At 38.5% G+C, this 20955-nt stretch overlaps 1 protein-coding gene across 1 annotated transcript; it reads left to right on the plus strand.

Moving 5' to 3' along the window:
* The first annotated feature begins 1457 nt into the window (after positions 1-1457).
* Positions 1458-19258, plus strand: CMTM6 (CKLF like MARVEL transmembrane domain containing 6). Its single transcript, XM_019727739.3, has 4 exons — positions 1458-1706; positions 10012-10188; positions 14061-14159; positions 16713-19258. Exons 1-4 carry the CDS (start codon positions 1569-1571, stop codon positions 16845-16847), a joined length of 549 nt encoding a protein of 182 aa, XP_019583298.1. The 5' UTR covers positions 1458-1568; the 3' UTR covers positions 16848-19258.
* Positions 19259-20955: the final 1697 nt, after the last annotated feature.

The following is a 20955-nucleotide window of genomic DNA, read 5'->3' on the forward strand; positions in this document are numbered from 1 at the left end:
AATTAAATTCCCAGATGGTTCTTATGCACCCTGAAGTTTGTGAATCATAGACTAAATTCTTATCCATTTCTAAATTCAAACAGAACTGCCCAACTGTACCTTAAACAAATCAAGCCGGTTAAGAGAGTTTGTCCATCTTCTCTCCTGTCTCAAAGTGTCCTTTCTCTTTATAACTTTCCCTCGATTTTTATTTTGAAAAGTTTTTTTTATTTTATTCATTTATTTATTTTTTTATTTTGAAAAGTTCACACAGAAAAGATGAAATAATTATACAGTGGACACCCATACACTATACCTTAAACAGGTTACTACAGTTGCTTTATCACAAGTCTATTCTTTTATCCATCTCTCTATTCATCAACCCATCTTATTTTTTTGGATGAATTTCAAAGTAAATTTCAGACAGCAGTAGTGTCTAATCTGGGTGGTGATTTGAAGAATAACAGGACAGTGAATCTTTGTAGCCCTGCTGAAAACACAGTGGCCTCATTTTATTGGACAGGATGGGTGGCTGCTTGGCCTTGGCAGGACATTTATTTAGAATGCAATTAATCAAAGAAGGATAGTGTGGGCTGGCTGTAGACAGCTCCCGCAAAGTAGTATCTACTTGTCTCTATTCATTTGAATGGGAGCTTTGTTTTGTTATGAAGAAGAAAGGGAGGTTTGGAGAAGAGATAAAGGCAGAAGCAGATGGCAGCAGTAACCCCTCCCCTCTTCCATGGGTTTTGAGTCCCTAATGGAGAGATGGGTTAGAGGCTGAGGTTTGCTTGTTTAGTGGTTAGTAGCAAGATTTCAAGTCAGACTGCCTAGGTCTGCATTCTAGCTGACCCTGGCTCTTTGAACTGGGATATGATCCTCAGCCTCTTGGCCTCGTTTTTTTCATCTGTGGAATGAAAGTAATGATAGTACCTACATTATATTGTGGAGAAAATGTGTGTGCCTGACATGTAACTCAATCAACTTCAGTTGCTAAAATATAATTACATTCCTTGATGAGTTTCCTTAAGTTCACACAAAATTAACATTATGTGACTAGCAGCTGAACAAGGGGCCAGTCAACTAAATGATGCTGACAAGTAAACCTGAAAGGAATTAAGAGAGATGCAGAAGGTAGCAAGTCTCAAAGTTCTTCCAGACAACCCTCTGCACTTAAAATGCCATCCAGTTTCTTCCCCTGCTCTGCAAGACCCCTACGTTATCTGGCCTCTGCCCGCATGTCCAGTTTCACGTCCTTTCCTTGTCCCTTGCTTAGCCCAAGCCACACCAGCCTTTGGTTTCAGAATCAGCCAAGCTCCTCTGGTCCTTAGCACATTTGTACTTTCTGTTCCTTTGCGTGAAAGTCTCTCCCCAAATCTTCATATGGCGTGAGATGAGGTGAGACTGTCCTATGGGAGGCAGGGGGCGGGGCAAAGGAAGAGGCGGGGCTATAGCGGAGGCGGGGCAGGGCGGAGTTGGCCGGAAGTCGGGGCAGAGGCCCAGGAAGTGCCAGCCCCACCCGTGTGGACTTGTGCGGTCGGTGAAATCCCCATCGCCAGCTCTCTGATCGCTGTGTTCCTGGGTCCTGGGCGATGGAGAACGGAGCGGTCTACAGGCCCACCACGGAGGTACACCCAGGCACTGCCAGGGACCCCCGGAGCCGCCTCGCAGCCTGCTGCTTCCTGGGCCGGCTCAAGTGGCCCCGGCGAACGCTCAAAATCTTGCAGTTGGTGAGTCCGGGCCAGGGATGGGAGTCTGGCTCCTGGGCCATCAGCCCGTGGATTTGGGAGGCTGCCGCGCCGCCTCTCCTCAACCTGGTTGTTCAGGAAGCGGCGGTTTCCACACCCCCGGTTCCTTCCCTCTCCGCCTGGGGCGGGGGGCGTTACCCTCCGCCTCCCACCTCTGCCGCCGGGCGGCCACTCATCCCCAAGTCCCTGCCTGGCTGAGTCCCCGAAGGCGACCTAGGGCCACCGAGCATGTTAGGCAGGTCCAGGAAATGCGTCGGAGGAGACCTAAGGGAGACACCTAGACTTATTTCATTCACTCTTCTGTAGCCCTTTGCGTCTCTTCTCTAGGCTGTTACGTACTCTGCGTTGTTATCTCCCGAGTACCTGTATTTAGACGACGAAGTGCTTTTTGTTTATCTTTTTCTGGTGCTTGCGGCTTTCCTGGTGCGAGCCCATGGGGACAGTTTAATTTGGTGGACTAAGTCTTCCGATACCTTTTGCGGCGTTAAGATGTGTTGTCCAATACATTGCCTCCCAAAAGTTATATATGGATTGGAAAAGAACTATTTCTGAATGGGCATGTGTGTGGGAAGTAACGAAGTCAAAAGGACAGCGCTGTGTGTTTGTGTGCAGGCAGCAAAACTAGGGCATGGTATTTTCAATTTCGTTGAGTTTCAGTTTACTTTTTGGGCAGTGAAGGTACCTTAACCCATTAGTGAAAATATCAAAACATCTTTGAGATTTAAATTTTAACTCAATTCACACACACATATTAAGCTCCTATATTCTGTTTTAAACCAGCAATGAGCAACAGATGCTGCAAGATGAAAAATGAGACTGCTTGGAATGCTTATGGGTTGGTTTTTTTTTTTTTTTTTTTTAAACCATCCCCAGTAAAAATAGCCAGTTGGTTTCCTTAGGGAAGAACTTAATTTCTTAGAACTTAGATAACCGGAACTAATATTCTTAGAACTCAGATGACCTACTTTTATTGAATAGAAAAACAGCAGTCAGGAAACTGGCACTACTTTTAAGCCACCAAATGCACATCTGGGAATAACTGGGAAATCACTTGGAGGCAAGTGGCAATGTAGCCGGTGGAACCCAAGAGGGTCTGGCTGTCTCTCCAGCCTCCTTTTAGGTAGTTCCACACTGGCAGTCTGTAGGCTCTTATCAAACATCAGGGACTCCCTCTTGCCATTGTTCCTTCTGCCCTTCCTCTTGTCAGCTCTCACAAGGCTTAGATTTCAGCAGTTTCTCTGCTGTTGCCCATTACATCTCCTATTTTCAGTTGCTTTTATCTTTCCTTCCTAATCAGAAATGGCAGAGCTAAAGTAAAATGTCTCATTACCTTATTTATAGCTTAGTAAACTATATAGTTCCTTCTCTTCAGAATTGAATACAACCAGAAATTTGGTGGTAGACTTTACTTGGACTCAGAGAAGAGGGGCAGATGAATTTGCCTTGCAAGGTTGTTAGGCTTGTTCTCCATCATCCATGAGGATAAAGAGGGAAAGAATAAAAACTAATGTCTCTTCTTGAAATCTGTTTATTTGTTTATGAGGAACTTGTGATGTTATAGGAATGCTTTCTTCAATATAGTTTTGAAAAACATTTTTCATTATTGCCTTTCATTTTGGTGGTTGTCTTTTTGTTCCTGCTTTGTCTGTTTTAATAATGTCTTAACTTTCACAACAGTATATTATAGGAGTTACCCAGAAAGTCCCAACGAACTTATATATGAAATAAATTAAAACTGGCATGCAGCCTGGGGCAACAGGCAAGTCTTCTTTGACTCACTCAAATTCTGCCTTTAGGTTGTCTTACTTTAGATGACTTATTTTAAAAAATTAAACTGGGGCCGGCCCAGTGGCTCAGGCGGTTAGAGCTCCATGCTCCTAACTCCAAAGGCTGCCGGTTCAATTCCCACATGGGCCAGTGGGCTCTCAACCACAAGGTTGCCGGTTCAACTCCTTGAGTACTGCAAGGGATGGTGGGCTCCGTCCCCTGCAACTTGAACACAGCACATTGAGCTGAACACAGCACATTGAGCTGAGTTGCCTCCTGGATGGCTCAGTTGGTTGGAGCATGGGCTCTCAACTACAAGGTTGCTGGTTCAACTCCCGCAAAGGATGGTGGGCTGCGCCCCCTGCAACTAGCAACGGCAACGGCAACTGGACCTGGAGCTGAGCTGCACCCTCTACAACTAAGACTGAAAGGACAACAACTTGAAGCTGAACAGCACCCTGCACAAAGATTGAAAGGACAACAACTCAACTTGGAAAAAAAAGACCTGGAAGTGTACACACTGTTCCCCAATAAAGTCCTGTTCCCCTTCCCCACTAAAAAATCTTTAAAAAACAAAAAATTTAATCGAATCTCAGAGCTCCAGTAAGGAAACAACTGTATTGGAAAAACTCATAATTAGAAGAGGAGGTACTTGAACAGGGGACCTGCAAGCCCTATGACGTTTTATTCAAAATGTGCATTTCTGTCTTTGGGTAGGTTATTTTGGACCCATACATCTTATCAGATTCTCAAAGACCCCAAAAGAGAAAAGAACCTTACTCTAAAACTTAAAACCCAGACATTGTGTACTTAGGAAATTCTTAGATTAGAATCCTAAGATGTTGAATTGGATTTCCTCTGAGGTTCTTTCCACTCTAAAGGAATGGAACACAGAAGGGGAGGTGAGAGATTGAAGAGCATTTACTAGCTCCAGTTATATGTAGGTAACTGAGTTACAGCCTCTTGGAGTTGTATAGCTGCGTTTACCATTCAGGTTCAACCTTAATTTTGTCAAAGGTTTGTCCAAAACATAAGCACCTTCACTTCTATCTACCCTTCCAGAGCTGAAGAGGAAATAAAGGTTCATCTAGGAATTCAGTGTAAGGAGTCACTGCAGTCCTAAATTTATGCAGTCAGTTTATTACCAGTTTATTCTATCCTTAGATTGGTCCTTATGCCCATGTATTTTATGTTGTGAGGGTTGTTATTGCTACTTTTGAGGGAGTCTGTTTTTGTTTTAAGGGGAGAATTACATGTTTGCTGTCGTTATATGTTCCTATGCATTTAGCAATCTAATTCCTTGCTAGTAAGCTGGTGCAATGATCTAAATATGTGTAATATTCTCTCTGCAACAAGCTGACATTGTGTTTATGGTACCAGCTAAATATCCTGATGGCACAGGGTACTGTGATTATAGTGACTCTTCCAGCAAGCAGTTTGATTTAGAATTCACTAGTGATTTAAACTTATTAAATTATAAATAATGTTATTCTGTAAGTGCTAAGAAGCAAATCCTGTAGAAGCAGTTTATCTTATATTGGTGCTCTTTTCATTATTTAAATGTGAAAATTGATAGGTACTAAACTGAAATGCTCCAGTTTTACCTTGAGGAAGATCCCTGTCCGCAAACTTTATCATTGAACCTTTTTGGAGAGTAAATGTTTGCCTAAGGCAAGGGAAGCCTAGCCTGCCTTTCAGCCTGACAGATTTGTTTACTTAATCCTTACTTATGACTACAATTGTCTGCTTACCAAAACACACACACACACACACACACACACACACACACACAATTAAAATAAGCCACACTACAGCCCTCACACTCTCATACTCCCCAGCTCACTGTTTAACAGTTTGAAGGAGGTTTACTTGCTTTTCAAAGGAGTTTTCCCTTCCCGTGTGGCACGGCTTTCCCTCCCTGTGGCTAGCTGCTGTCTTCCTCCTACTCCTGAACTGCGGTATTCCATTCCTTCAGGCCCCACCCAGTCCTCTGCTCCTCTGTCTTCTAACCAACTACACCAGGCGGGCACTTCCTCTTGTCTTTGTTGAGAAGTCCCTACTCCCTTTCATGAGCATCACATAACCACACCCAGCACCTTAACCATCTTTCTCGTCACTCCCCATCCAGTTAGGTCGCTTGTCTTATTATCCCTTTTGGGCTTACTGTGGGAATTACTGCTTTCATGAACCTGTTCTTTTCTTGTCGCTCTCCCGGAATGCCCTCTGCCTGTCCAGATCCTGGGTGTCTCTTGGCTCTGATTGGAGCCTTGCTTTTCCACTCATCCTTCTCCAGCTATTTTTAGTCCAGGTGGATCTGAACATTTTCCTGCGAGTTCCTGAACTTAGATATAATGAACGCTCAACTATGAAGTACAAAATATATTGTGTTCTTGTTGTTTCTCGTACATTGATTTTGTTGCTCTAACATTACATGTTCCTATGCATATGATAGCGCTGCATACATGATACTCAAATACACTTCATTTTTAAATTGAGGTATAATTGACATATAACACTATATTAGTTTCAGGTATACAACATAATGATTCAGTGTTTGTATATATTGTGAAATGATCACTTCATTTTGCACTACAGACTGTAGAGTGCTGTGGGAGATTATAAAGGAAGCTTAATAGCATTAGAAATAGGGAGTCAGGAGAAAATTTTGTTCTGCATATAGCTTGTAGTGCAGATTTCTTGCCTTTATCTGAGAGTAGGAACTGGTAAATGTCCAAACTTGATATTGTACCCCCTCAGTCTCTTAGGATGCTCATGCAGAACCTGCCTTTTAAGGTTAGTAAGAGTGATTCCTATTAAACAAGTTTGGAGCAGGATTTGTACTTACTTGACATTGATTGCTTCTGGCTCAACTGGATCCTGCCCCTTTCTTAGTGAGAATAGATAAGCAGTCTGTATTAATACTACAGATAAGATTTTTGTTTTGGTTCATATAGCCTACACAGATGAGTGTTCAGGGTAATCTAATTATTGTAACAAGAATGGTTCAGGATCAACTATCCTCAAACCCCAATTGGAGTTTTAGGCTGATACCTGCTCACAGTTAATTGACTTGTATACTGAGGTATATTTTGCACACTTCTCATAGAGAAACTCGTAAAACTTGGACAAGATTTAACAAAGAGGCAAGAAAAAGGCAAATGGAATATGAGACATTTAATATTTTATTATACTCTAGTCATGTAAAAACTTATCCTGTAATTATAATTATAGGAGACTAAGGAAATTCCCTTACACAGTGACCTTCCGGCATTTGTCTTGGTGTGTCACTTTATATCCTGTGGTTTCATGATTGGGAATGCCTCACCTAGCGGCTGTCTGAAGGAAGTTTGGTATATACTGGAATATTTGATGCTTCACTAATAGGAAATCATACCAGTAGGATCCGTTTTCATCTTTATATAGATTCTTTTCGTTAGTGGGGATATATGAATTTTGGGGGTCAAAATTCCTTAGGCTTAGATGCCAATTTAGATTTCACCTTTTTAAAAAAAAACTTTTATTTTGAAATAATTATAGATTCACAGGAACTTGCAAAAAAAAAAATGTACAGGGAGGTCCTGTGCATGCATGTGCACATGTGTGTGTTTATTTCTATGCAGTTTTATCACGTGTGTCATAATTTTATCATCACCATTAATTTGTTCTCCATCTCTAATTTTTATTTGAGGAATGCTATGTAAATGGAAACATGCAGTATATAAGCTTTTCAAATTGGATTTTTTTCATTGCATAATACTCTGGAGATTCATCTAGGTTGTTGCATGTATCAGGTTTGTCCCTTTTTATTACTAAGGAGCAATCCATAGCTATGAACATTGCAGGAATGCAATTGCTGGGTTGTGTGGCAGTTACATGCCCAGTTTTTTAAGAAACTGCTAAGCTCTTTTCTAGAGAGGCTGTACCATTGACCTCTTTTGTATGAAAATGTTTTGTAGAATAAAATTTTTATTATATATTAGGTCGGTGCAAAAATTGCAGTTTTTGCAATTTTTAGCCTTTTAAACCCCAATTACTTTTGCACTAACTTAATAGTATGAAATGTATCTGTTGATTTTGTAGTAATCTTGCTGCCCTTAATATATCTGGTTGTTTCTACTGACTTGGGTGAGAAGGCATTTCTCAGCAGGCTTTGACTTGGGTCATCAGTTATTTTGGTGGTTTTAACTCTCAGAAGGAAACTCCCTCTGCTTCCACAAAACCCACACAAACTGCCCAAGTGAAACTCTCTTCACTCTCTTCCCTCCTACTTCTAGAGAAGAGTTAGCCCCAAACCTGAGCTCTGAATCCTACCTTCAGGGAACCTCTTTTCTTCCTTTCTTTAGACCCACTCATCTTACTGGTTTCTGCCTAAGCATTTAAACACACGTGCGCAGTTCTTTCCCGTCTTGAAATTCCCTTCCGTTTGACCTCATCCATTACTACTCTATCTGGCCCCTCTTTTGACACCACACCTCTGACCTATGCTGTCTCTATTCCACTGCCTCGTTTTCCTCTCACTTCCCCATATGCTGTACTGTAATCTAAGCTTCCCTACCTGACTACACTGAATTTGTCTTGCTGATATCACCAGCAACCTTGCAGCTCAGTCTAAAGTAAGTATTTCAGTGCCCTTCTTACCTGACCCCTAAGAACCTAATTAGCATTCTGCACTCTTGATTACTTGCTCTTCATAGAAGTACTGTTTTCTTGGTCTCCTTCACCTTGGACTGCTGCTCTTAATTGTCCTTTGCTGGTGTTTCCTCTTCTGCATATCCCTTAAATCTTGGGGTCCGTCAGAGTTCTGCACAAGGCCAACTTTCCTCATCCTGGGTGATCTTTTTGGCTGACTCCCACAGCTTTATCTGCACCATAGACCTCTCCCCTGAGCTCCTGACCCATAAACCCATTTGCCTCTTAGACATCTCCACCTAACTCCAGACCCCTCACACACAGCATATGTAAAACTGAATTTAGTCTCTCCCTGACACACTTGCCTCTTAAAAAGAAAAAACAAACAAACACACAACAAAACCTCTTCTTTCTGTAGTGAAGCACCACTATGTTAACACCACATATACAACAGTGGGGGCACTGTTAAAACCCATTTGCATGTAATTGAACTGCTGAATCAACCGGGGTTAATCATTCTCCATACCGTGCAAACAAGCATTCTGTCCGACCCATGCCCGCCTATCACCTGCAGCCACGGCCAAGGAGGCCCCTCTGGGGCACTTATCACTCTTCCCTCTACCATCAGTTAACTTGTGTTATTCCCATAATGGTTTATACTAATTATACTTTTTATGGTGGAACATTTAGTTAAATATTACGCAGACTCAAATTGAGTCTGAAAAGGAACTGTTTCTATGAAAACTAAATTGGATGCTTTGGAAAGATAAAGAAATAAGTTACTATGTGCTGTAAGTAAGAGCAAAGCAACTGTGAAAGGCTAGTAAAATTAGTCCAACTCTAGAGAGGTTCTGTACTCTGTGTCCAAGATCTTGCTCCACTTCAGATAACATCGTTCTGGAAGTGGTAGTCATACATGATAAAAGTGATTAATGCAGAAAACACGATGTGGAATTCCAACCGGTAGGCTCATACTCAAAGAAATGACCCACTTCAAATGACTGAATAAACGTGCTTTTCTGTGTTAAGTTAAAATGTTTAAGTGTATATGTATTATCCTGTTTCCCACTCTATTTGTATTCATCCTGTCTCATAAGGGCACCTACTTCATCTTTCCCTGATTAGCCTTTCTCCTTCTCTGTGACTGTCACCTGGGCACTCTCTTTTCCCTGATTTCCTATATCAGCTTCCCAACTGGATGTCTGTCCCAAGTTTTGCCCTTCCTCCAGCCCCTTCTCCATATTATAGCTAGTGAGAACTACCAAAAGCACAAACCTGATCATGTCACCCTTTGCTTTAAAACCCTTAAAATCCAGATTCCTTAAACCACTTAAAGAGGACAGTTACATCTGGCCTCTGCTTACCTCTCTAGTCTCTAATCATTTTTGTACTGCCACCCCCTGCCCTCAAACTGGACCCTTTAGCCACAGTGACTCAACCACTTGCTTTCACCGTTCAGTTGTGGGTTTGGGATGTATGTGTGTGCATTGGGGTAGGAGGGTGCCATGCTCTCACCTCTACGTCTTTGTATGCACCACTTCTCTGCCTGGAACGTCTTTCACTGAGTTTAACCCCCCAAACTGACTCTTCTGTCCTTCGGGTCTCAGCTTTCTTTTAGGGAGCCTTTCCTGACCCCCAAGTTGAATGCCTCTTCTGTGTTCCTTTGTAACAACACCCTGTATTTCCCTTATTCTATAGAACATGGTAGTTAATTGTGTACCTATATTCCCTTCCAGGCAACCAGACTGTAAGTTCTGTGTAGACCAGCCATTCAATCATCTTGTTGGCCGTAGTCTCCACTTTATAAATATTTGAGTGAACAGATGATGTTTTCGGAATACTGTAGGTTTCACTGAAAAACACTTAGTAAAATGTTTTGTTTCTTTTGTAGTTGCTGTCTCTGCTGGCCTTTGTCTGTGAAGAAGTTGTATCACAGTGCACTTTGTGTGGAGGACTTTACTTCTTTGAGTTTGTAAGTTGCAGTGCCTTTCTTCTGAGCCTCCTGATGCTGGTCGTGTACTTCACTCCAGTTTATGACAGAGTTGATGCCGTGAAAGTCAAGTTATCGGTAAGCATGGAAAAAACATAATCCCTGTGTTAAGAACCTCACTATTTAGGAATCTTGTAGAGTTTTATTACTCAAAGTAGTAACACTTTCCAGATTCAGTAACATGAGAAGATTCTGCCTGTAAGCAACTCAGTTTTCCCTGCCAAATGGGAGGATAAGGGGAAAGTGAAATTAGAATGAAAGTGACAAACACTACCCATAGTTTATAGTTACTGGTGGTTTAATCTGATGCACATTAGATATTTTTTTAAAACCTAGGATTTTTGTTACTTTTGATTTCTCACATTTCAGAATGTCACTCATTGGTCCTACAGTTATTCACTGTGTACCTGTTCTATGCTAGGCATCTTCTAGACACTACAGATGGAGTAATGAACTAACATGCTGTATTTCTGGAGCGTAATGTAAACAGCATGTAATTCTTCCTATTTTGTTTTGATTTTATTATGAAAAAAGTTGTCTGTAAGTGAATTGAGAGGACATTTATTAGCGATGCGTAACTTTCTAAAGGCTTAGTCTGCTGACCCTGTGTTTTTATTTGAGTACAGCATAGATTTGTGAGATGACAGATGAGCTTATTCACATAGGTACTGTATTTAAGGAGGATAAGCTCTTAACTATTAAGAACAAGAGACGATAGGATAAATATAAAGCAGTAAGATTAGGATTTTTAATTAATGAGAAGCCAGCATTGCCTCATATATTGATTATGCATCTAAGATATTTATTTACTGTTTTCTATCCACATCCTTGTGCCTCTTACATTTTGTGCCGTAGGAATCTATTACCTTCTTTCAAAATAATTATTTTAGGTTTAAATGTTCTTTTTAAAACGTTGATAACAATTAAGAAATAACTTTGAAAACCAGGTAGAGTCTGAATCAGCTCCATCAAGTCTGTGATGAGCTCATACATGCAGTTCTGGCTCTGGCCAGAGTGTGACCATTTTGTCATCTTACTGACAACAGCTGCTGTCAGTGCTCACTGTGTGTCAGCTCCTTGATGTGCTGTGATTAGAAGCCTCACACCTTTATGCTCCATTTTTCTGTTGAGGACTCTTAGGTTCAGGGTAGTTGAATAACTTGTCCAAAGTTACGCAGATAGGGTAAAAAGAAACTGAGATCTGACCCCAGGGAAGCCCTCACACTCTGCGTTCTATCGCGTGGCCTAAGCAGACTCTTACAAGCACCAGTGCCCGAGCAACTCTGGATGCTGTCATGGCAAATAGCATCACCACAGGCATCGCTGTGTAACAACGGCAACAATAGGACTCATTCATTTTATGAAATACTTCTAAAAAGAGGATGCAGAGAGAATACCTTAGAATTTTTGTTCATTATATTTATAATCTTTGAAAAGTCTTCCTTTTTACAGATAAGTACATGGTAAGATTTGGACAAAGAAAACATTCACTAGTGTCTGAGTTAATTGATTTGTAGTTTGAATGTGTAAAATTATATTTGAAACATTAAAGATTAAAATCATTTGTTTGTTTCCTATCTCTCAACAGCAAAACAGTATCAGTAGCCATAAGAATGTTTCAAGAAATGTTTGGTTTTTGCTTTAGTGCTACATCAGTGTTTAAGAACATTGATCTTTTTGACAAACAATATTATAATATTTTCCAGTTTAGTGTAATGGTTAAACAAAATGTAAAACATTTATTACATCAAACTAGAGCATTTGAAAAGTTAGTTTTGAGTAAATACTGATTTAAAAATACTAAGAACAAAAGAAATAAGTCATTGTATCTTAAAACAGCTTTTGTAAATATTTTACTATATTTCTTTAGCGTTTTTTATTTCTGTTACTAGGTAATTAAAATTTTAAATAGTTGTAATCAGATATATATATATATATATATATGTGTGTGTATATATATTATATATATACACATATATATATATAAAGCAGATACACACACACACACACACACACACACACACACACACACACACAGGGAGGTACCAAAAAATATACACATTTTCAGAGATGTTATGTATTACTTTTCGAAGTTGAATTGAATTATGGTAGCGACATGCAGTATGATGTTTGCTGAAAAGATGGTGTTAATCAAATGAATGCTCGCGTCACCACACGACAGGCAGGACTGTCTGTTTTTTGGCACCCCCGGTGTATATTGTGCTTTTCACCTAACATCGTAAGGATTTCATGTTTAATGGTTTAAAACTCACTTTCACTGTGTGCATATTAATGTACTTAAATTTTAAATATACTTTTATGTAAAAGTGGTTTCTCTGTTCTAGAGAAAATGTTTTGCGTGTGTGTGGTGTGATAGCGTCTAGGGTGGAATGATAATCTTTTACAAGAAAGAATCTTTTCTGTTTTTTGCTGTTGTGGGTGAGATTCTATCAAGAATAACAATAGCCACTATTTATGGGAGATTTACTAAGTGCCTGGCACTGATCTAAGCACTTATTCCATGAGTTGACACTAATCTTTAGAATCACCTTATGAAGAAGGTACTCTTATTACCCCCATTTTGCAGATGAAGAGACAAAGGTGCACAGATGTTAAGTAACTAATTCAGCCATAGAGCTAAGAAGTAGTATAACTGGGATTTGAACTCAGGTCATTTGGCTCTAGAACCCTACATTATTCTGTCTCAAAGTGATTGTCTTGTTTAAACACCTCCTTAAAGGTACTCCAAATATTAGTAAATAGTTTTTTACATATATACATATATACGTATATGTGTGTGTGTGTGTGTGTGTATGTGTATATATGTATATATGTATATATATATATGTAGCAGATTTGAAATAATATTCAAAGGAATAGAAAAAACAAAGTATGGCAGAAAAACACCTCTTTTAGAAAACCTCTTAAATTATTTATAAATGTTAAGTGAATGATTAACAGTGGTATAGGAATTATGTGTTGGATAGTTTTATCGATATTAGGTTTAGTAGAGACTGCATTTCAGCAAGTTCAGACAGCACCAGACCTAAAACGCTTTGGAGTGGCTTGCGCTTACAATTTTCTCCTCTGAATCAAGCATGGCAAGCCCTGTTTTCAGTTGGCATATGAGAGAGAGCATTATGAGGTAATGCCTTAGAGAGCACTTGGGAACCCATGAAGAGCTTCAGCTTTGTAAGCTGCATTATGATGAGATATGGAAGCTTTTAAGGTAGTAGCTAGCTTGTCATACAAGCTCATTGTGGGTTACCCACTTGGAACATTTGGAAGTAATATGTTACTCCAGAAAGTTTAAATGTCTGAAAAAACATACTGTTGGCATAATTTTATTTAGTTAATGATAGGTGGTTCTCTTTTTTTCCTTTATTTTATATTCATTATTTTTTTTTTATGGTTACTATTTTTTTGTAGTTCTTTTTTTTCAGGTGTATAAAACAACATAATGATTGGGTGGTTCTTTTGAGTCTCTCTTTTCCAAAGTGCTTTCAAAGCACCAAAGTACTCTCAGAGAAGCCATCCTAACAGAATGCTTGGAAAGGGAAGAAAAATGCTTTTTTTTTGCTGAAAGTAAGATAGGATTTAATAAATCCTTTAGCTTGATAATTGTAATATGTTCTAGAGAGAAACACACACACACACACACACACACACACACACACACACCACCTTTTGGGGAATTGTTTTTATGAAAAGATTATTTTGTGATGTACTCTCTGTAATGCCCTGTGCAAAGGGTGGATAGGGTTCCTTTATAGGGTATTTATCGAATGCCAGGGTTATTGAAAAGTTAGAAGTCAAAGTATGTAAATTTGGTTTGTGTGAAGGAAAAAAAAGTTTAAGTCACTGAAGTTTTTTAAAAACTAAAACATTTGTTTCCATCAACCTAACCATACTGTCTGTATTCCTTATGTGTTTTATATACACGTGTATAGGACTTTTATATTACTGTGGCGATAGCATGTGTGTTTTTGTTGGCGTCCATCATTTTCGTTTCTACACATGACAAGACTTCAGCTGAAGTGGCTGCAATTGTAAGTGCTTTGTATTTTTATCTTTGCTTATTTTTGCTTCATTAGAAATATGAAATCTGGAAAGGACTTAACAAGTTATACAATATGGGAGAATAGTTTGTCTTTTAACTTATTTTTTAGCATAATTTTGAGTAGAAGACCTAAAAGCAAATAATGATAGCTTTAAATATGGTAGCTTTAAAAATCTAGGACCTGTCTTTAGAATTTGAGTTTTGTTAACAAAAACCCACTTACTCTACATATGAACGTGTTATTGCTAGTGAAAGTGGTAGAATTGATTTTATTATCTTACATATGCTGTTCTAGATGTAGAGAATAACAGGAGAAATGATCCCAAAATTGAGCCTAATAAAAGAGAAGGATAAGTAAATGTTTTTATCTGAAATCCTGGGCAGGGAGCAGATTTTTTTAGAATTCTAACTATTTTGGATTTTAGAAAGGTCATACTATATATATACTTTATTACACCGTACTTTCAAAGGGGCTGGGTAGCGTTTTGTTATCTCGCATATTAATATTTATGAAGCATATGAATATTCACAGTAAAAGGGATGTTTCTACTTTGTGTCGATTTTGAGCCAAATAAATTATGAAAACTTTGAATTTTTGGAGCTTTTTGGGGTTTCAGAACTGTAAATGAAGGCTCATAGACCTGAGTTGGTAGCAGTGTTGTGAAGGTGAGTGACTAACAACAGGGGAGCAAATCCTCTTGCAGGTCAGCGGGTTTCCAGTTGATCCTTTGTTCATGACAAAATTAAGTTGTAATTAATTGAGTTGTGAGCTCATAGATCATTAAAACTACTTTTTATGATAGAACAACTTAAAAGAAGTTTGAGTTGCATAGCTATAATCTATCTACCTATCACAGTTTCTTAGCACTTAATATGTGTAAAAACAAAACAGAAATAAAATTAATGCTGAACCATGACTCATTCTAGCAATCTTTATCCATGGATACATGAACCAAACCAATTGAAAGAAGAGAAAACCAAAGTTTTAATAGAGTCTATGGTTAATTTCAGTTTATATACATATTTTTGTCGCAGAGGAGTATGATAGGGTGATCAGGAAAATATTTTCAAGTGTACATATATATATTACTATAAAATGCTGCGGAGGAAGTGAAATGGAAGTTGAGAACAGTTGAGTACAGGGGGAAAAAAAGCATGGCATGAAAATCCCAAGTGTTAAAAAAGAGCTTATTTATGTATTTTAATTAGATGATATGTTAGATTGTTATGTTATTAACATAACGTTATGTTAGTATTTAGATTTCATTGGCTATATTTAAGAGTGACTGGTATTAATAGTTTAAAAACTCATTTATAATATGCTGGAAATTACCTTTTGCAACTCTTTAAATTATGAAAAATTCTGTAGAATCAAATGAGTAAGGGAGTCCATTTTCAAGAAAATTTTGTGAAATATGTGAGCCAAAGATCTGGAAGATCATCCATCTGGATTATTTGGCACAGAGGGCCCTACCTACATGGACTGGAACTCTCTGAGGTGATCAGAAATGGCTTCACAGACAAGGTGACGTCTGGTCTACCTTTAAAGTATTGAATCAGTTTGCCAGACCAATAAGGGGGAAGATGCCGTCAGGGGAGAAGAGAGTTGGGTTTTGGGGGTAGGATTAACAAATTTAGGTTGAATGTGTTGGGGACAACAAGGTAAATTAATGAATTTGGAGCTCAGTTTGCTTTACAGTGAAATGAAGCAGAATGCACATTCTTTAGGGTGGAGGGGTTGAGTGTGAAGGGTCAAGAGATTATAGCAGACTACAACAAAGGCTTAAAAATTATGGAGATGCAGTGTTAGCGTTGGAAGGGAGTTTAACCATTATCTACCGGTACATCAATTTTTACTTTTTACAGAATGCTTCTTTGGTCCCATTTCTTTAAGGGTTTTGCTAGTGAGGAAGTTAAATTTGAACCATGGTCTTCTGTTTTTTAACAAAACTCTCAGAATATTTGATGTTAGAAGAGTACAATGAGGAAGTGATTTAAGGAAGAGGAAGTAGGTGGTGACGTCATGTTGCTGTGTCATTAGAGTGTGACAATTAACTGGAAAATATTTGTTTAGGTAATTTGACCTAAAAGTATCTTTAACATAGAATTTCTGTTTTGATAGTAATAACTTTTTCCAGTTTTACCGAGGCTCCGCTGCCTACTCACATAGGTCTGTTATCTCATCTGTAGATCATTCTAACCATTGCTAATAATCCTGTGTATTGTATCATTTTGTAGGATTTTCATTTTTCATCTATTAACCTTAGTTTCATGGATTGGCACCTCAAACATACACATGTACATGTAAGACAGGATATTTGTATTTTGTGAGACTAATAACCATTATTCTGGAACTTTTTTTTTTGTAACTTCCTTCCATTTTTTGATAGAAAAATTATTTTACCACTGAAGTTAAGAATAATGTGTATAAGATAAAACTGATGAATCGTCGTTTGTATGAAACACTCTCAAAGCCAAGTAGAAAATGTGAAATTCTATTCCAGAATTCCTCATATAACTTTTCCCCCTTTTTCCTCCTCAGGTGTTCGGATTTCTAGCAAGTTTTATGTTCCTGGGTGACTTTTTCATTATGCTCTATGAAAAACGACAGGAGTCGCAGCTGACAAAACCTGAGACTGCCGTTGGGACAGGGGCCCTTGAACCACTTAATGCTTAAAGACTCTAGGGAGCAGGTGTTACATAAGTTAGCGACTACGTGGTACCTGAGCCCTGGAAGAAGCTCTTGTACAATGTGTGTAACTGTTAAACCACTTCTTTTGAAGAGCAAGGGGAGGGGCAGGACTGTGTGTCAGTCACCACAGATTAAGTTGGAGGGTTTTTGTTTTTTAATTTTTTTTTATAACGGTTAAAACTTGTGTCAAATGAAGTGGTTTCTTTTCTTTTTTTTAATTTAATTTTTGTTTTTTGAGGTGAGGGCAATTGTTTCTTTAAATCACAGCTCAAACAATGATAAATTTGTCTGTCACTATTACTAGACTTAGCTTTCAAACTGTGCTTTATACACTGCATGATTAATAAGTTTATCCATTTAGAAATTGTTTCATTTTTACTGTAATTTGCTTAACGATGAGATTTTTTGATGATCAGATAAAATTTAATGTGTATTTAAATTTTTAAAGTCAATATTTAAAATGTTCGTCTAGGTTTTTTCCATAAAATATAATAATACCCAGGTTTCACTATATCTCACTAAGCCTTAAAATTATATTGTAACAATTTGGGATAACTATTATTAATTCTTTTATAACCTAACAGAAAATGTATGGGAGATTTTGCTATTTTATGTATATAAAAGCAGCAACAATCATCAACCCCATTTTTATGCTGCACTTTGATTGTTGATCGAGTAAAAAAAAATAAAAAGACTTTTAGATAACAGAAAAGTGGAAGAAACTGATACACGCCTAAGGACCAAAGATAAGAAAGATACCCTTTTTGTGCAATATAGTGAAATTATAAAAGCAGGCTTCAACCACTTAACAAATGCCTGAGTTCATACTGTGAGTTAGGACATGGTCCATTCTCCTATTGGCATATGGTCTTTTCTACTGAAATTAATACAGCTCTGCAGGTCCTTTTCAAGTGTTTTCTTTGGAGTCAGTCATCTTTTCAAAACCCCAGCCTTTGATTTGCCATGTATTTGAGATACTCCCTTTTCTATCTCCTTATCAGAATGGTCCACACACTCGCTACGTCATTATCTGGCAAAGTTGGGACCTCTGCCTCTCTTTCTTATTGGCGGTTGTCTTTCGATGGTCCAGAATCTTGGGCCTTTTTTCTTGCATAGAGTGTTAGCAGAATCTTTAGGGTTTTTGTTTCCAGAGGCACTGCTCTAGTTTTCCTTTGGAGGAGACCTTCTTAAGAAAGTGAATATCTAGAGAATCTTGCCCAGATTAATACTGTTGATGGTGTAAGGGAGTAGTCAAACCATTCTCAAGAGACACTTCATAACCAGTTCTGATAATTTCTTGTCCTCCCCCTAGATTTTTGACTCAAGATTCTGGTATTCAGCAATGAGCCCATGTGTCAGGTCCTTCAGGACTTCGGTGGAGGTCTCCTGGGCTAGGCATGCTAGGTTTTCTATCTGAAAGAGTGGAATCATGTTTCCAGTGAGGTAGTTTAGTGACCCCATCTTTTTGTATCAGAGTTTGGATGCTAGTGGTGATGCTACCACTGCCTGTTTGGGAGATAATGAAACTGATCATGGATGCTGTTTTTACTGGGCGTACCATCTAAGATGGAGGGAATAGCCTGGGTCTTGAGTTCAAGAATAAAGACTGGTTCAAAGGTAACCAAGTTATGGTAGGCACGTTCTGGAATTTCACATCAAACTGTACCATTGCCATTTTGAATATCATCTAGACTTCGCTGGGATTCGCAGCAAACCGCCTAGGGTAACTCGGTCCCCACCCATGCATTGGGTGTAGTTGAGTTTGATGGCCACGTCCTCAGCTGGCCTCCCACGCACAGCGTGTTTGCACTTATCGTAAGCTCTCGTGGTTGTGAGGTTTCACTTCCATTTGCTTCATTGGTGTAGAAGTGGGCCTCTTAGCTGGCCTCTTAATCCTTTCCTTTTCAGAAAGATAATATATTCCCTGGCATTTTTGGTCATTCTGGAACCTTTCTTACATTGTTTTTTCAGGGGACCCATGACTGATTAGCCTCCCTCTTCTATTGTAGAAGGAATTAGGAGTAAAACGACCATTGTGGTAAATAAAAAGTTCAAGGAGAACTTGGGACCAAAACCACTGTTACATACAGAAAGAGGCAAACTCAATAAACTCAAATTTAAAATAATTTTAACATCTGTGGAAAGTTTAATGTTATATTTTATACAAATGAACTGTTTAGGTGGTTCTTAACAATAAGAGAAATGCACTTATAATACAGAAATTTTACAATTACTATACTTAAATTATAGTCTGTTTGGAGACTGGGAAATGTATTTTTACATTGTTTATAGCCAATCACTTTTGTATTTATAAATTTAAATCCTGTGGGTCTTTTTTTATCTCTCTCAATGTCAAATTTTGTAGTCATCTTTTTAAATAAATCTCTTATTACTCATACCTGTGTAGTTGTTTAATTATTACAGAAGCATGATATTTAGAGGAAAGCTTTCTCCAGAGTTCCAGGAATTGGATTTACAACCACGGTGAATACCTATTTGGAATGCTGGACTCTGGTTCTGCCCAGGTGTGGGGCATGGGTAGCAAATAAATAAATTCAGTTCCTACCCATGGGCTGCCCCTCTTGTTGGAAAGTTGGAATACACATTCAAACAATTTTAGGGAGCCATGGATGAAGAGTTATAAAGGAATGTTTATGGACTAAACGCCTTTACATACTTTCAAAGAAGCACATTTAGACTGTCCATCACCTTTCTTAATGAGGCTAACAATGCTAATAACAAAATAGGCACATTCTCCTTAGGACTGTTCAATAATTGGGAAAGTGTGAAGCAAACCTAGGGTGGTTCTGGTAAAGCTATGACTATTTGTGTAGTTTGCAAAATTCCTGCCTCCAGCCTGTATGAGAATAACAAGGTCTTTATAGTCATCAAGAACTCACTGGAATTTGTACATTCTTCAGAGTTTTGTGTTTTGTTGTGATAAAGAGCATTGTATCAATATGCAGTTGACTGCAAGGAGCAGAAAACCTAATTAAGTGGGTCTTAAACATTAAGGAAAATTCATTGCACAAGAAGTCTTGGTAGAGCAATTCAGTGATTGGTAAATTCAGTGGCTTCGTGGTATCCTCAGAGACCCAGTTCTTTTCCATCTTTTTCTGCCCGCCCGTCTTCTGCTCTGAGTGTTGGCCCTCAGGCTTGACCCTTCCTGTGTAGCAAAGTGGTGGCGGCATCTCCAGGCATCTTCTGCTTACACAACAACATCCATAGGCTAGAGAGGAGATGTGTTTATTCTTCTATGTCTCTAAAGTGGTCCTTTTTTACAGAAGTCCCTTGGTGGACTTCACCTCCTTGCTTACGAGAAGACATTAAATGCCTATTTCTAAATCACTTATTGACATAGAGAATGGAAGTACTGTAATTGGCTGAAACTAATTCAGATTCCTCCCCTTAGGTTGTGAATACCCTTTGAAGCAGACAGTCTTCTGATACCTGAACAACACTGATTTTGTTAGCAAGAAAAAGGGCCATTGGGTTGAGGATTAAAAGGGTCTGTCATAGCGTGTTAAAGATTGTACCCCAGCTAGGAGAAATAAAATTCCCAGTTCCAGATTTTTTTTTCTTCTGTAGGCCTGACTACTCCAAAACAATTAAAAATAGAAAAACTAACAGTTTTATTTTTTAGACTAAATTCTATAAGTACTGTATATCATAGAAAATCGGTTTAATAAAGGTGGGAAGTATTGTTCTTGCCTTGATATCTTTGCATTTGGTTACTTTTAATTTTTATAACATGTCAAGCGCTGGAAATACAGAGGATGACAACACCTGTTGTAGACCCCACCCAGCTTTAGTAGATCATAACATTTTAACATATTTGCTTTAAGGATCCTTGTTTAAAAAAGAAAATGAAGTTAAACTTTTAAAGTACTCCCACCTCTAATCTTATTTGCTTTCCTTTTCTAGAGGTAAACACTATTTTGAATTTGGTAGGTATCTTTCCTGTCTGTTTTTATTGTCCCTGTTACATATACAGGTGTATCTAAACAATTGCATGGTGTCTGTGCTATATGTATCCTTTCATCGCTTTTTCAGTCAGTATTTTGAAATGTTCCTTGTACGTGTTATTCTAGTT

This window comes from Rhinolophus sinicus, chromosome 5, assembly GCF_057876585.1.
Source record: "Rhinolophus sinicus isolate RSI-liver-muscle chromosome 5, RSI-T2T, whole genome shotgun sequence".
NCBI lineage: Eukaryota > Metazoa > Chordata > Mammalia > Chiroptera > Rhinolophidae > Rhinolophus > Rhinolophus sinicus.

Bases quoted from the DNA above. Each gene is read 5' to 3' on its own strand.
- CMTM6 (XM_019727739.3), top strand. From the start codon at position 1,569: ATGGAGAACGGAGCGGTCTACAGGCCCACCACGGAGGTACACCCAGGC. The intron at 1,707-10,011 runs GTGAGTCCGGGC...TTTCTTTTGTAG, and splicing joins CGCTCAAAATCTTGCAGTTG to TTGCTGTCTCTGCTGGCCTT. The intron at 10,189-14,060 runs GTAAGCATGGAA...ACACGTGTATAG, and splicing joins CCGTGAAAGTCAAGTTATCG to GACTTTTATATTACTGTGGC.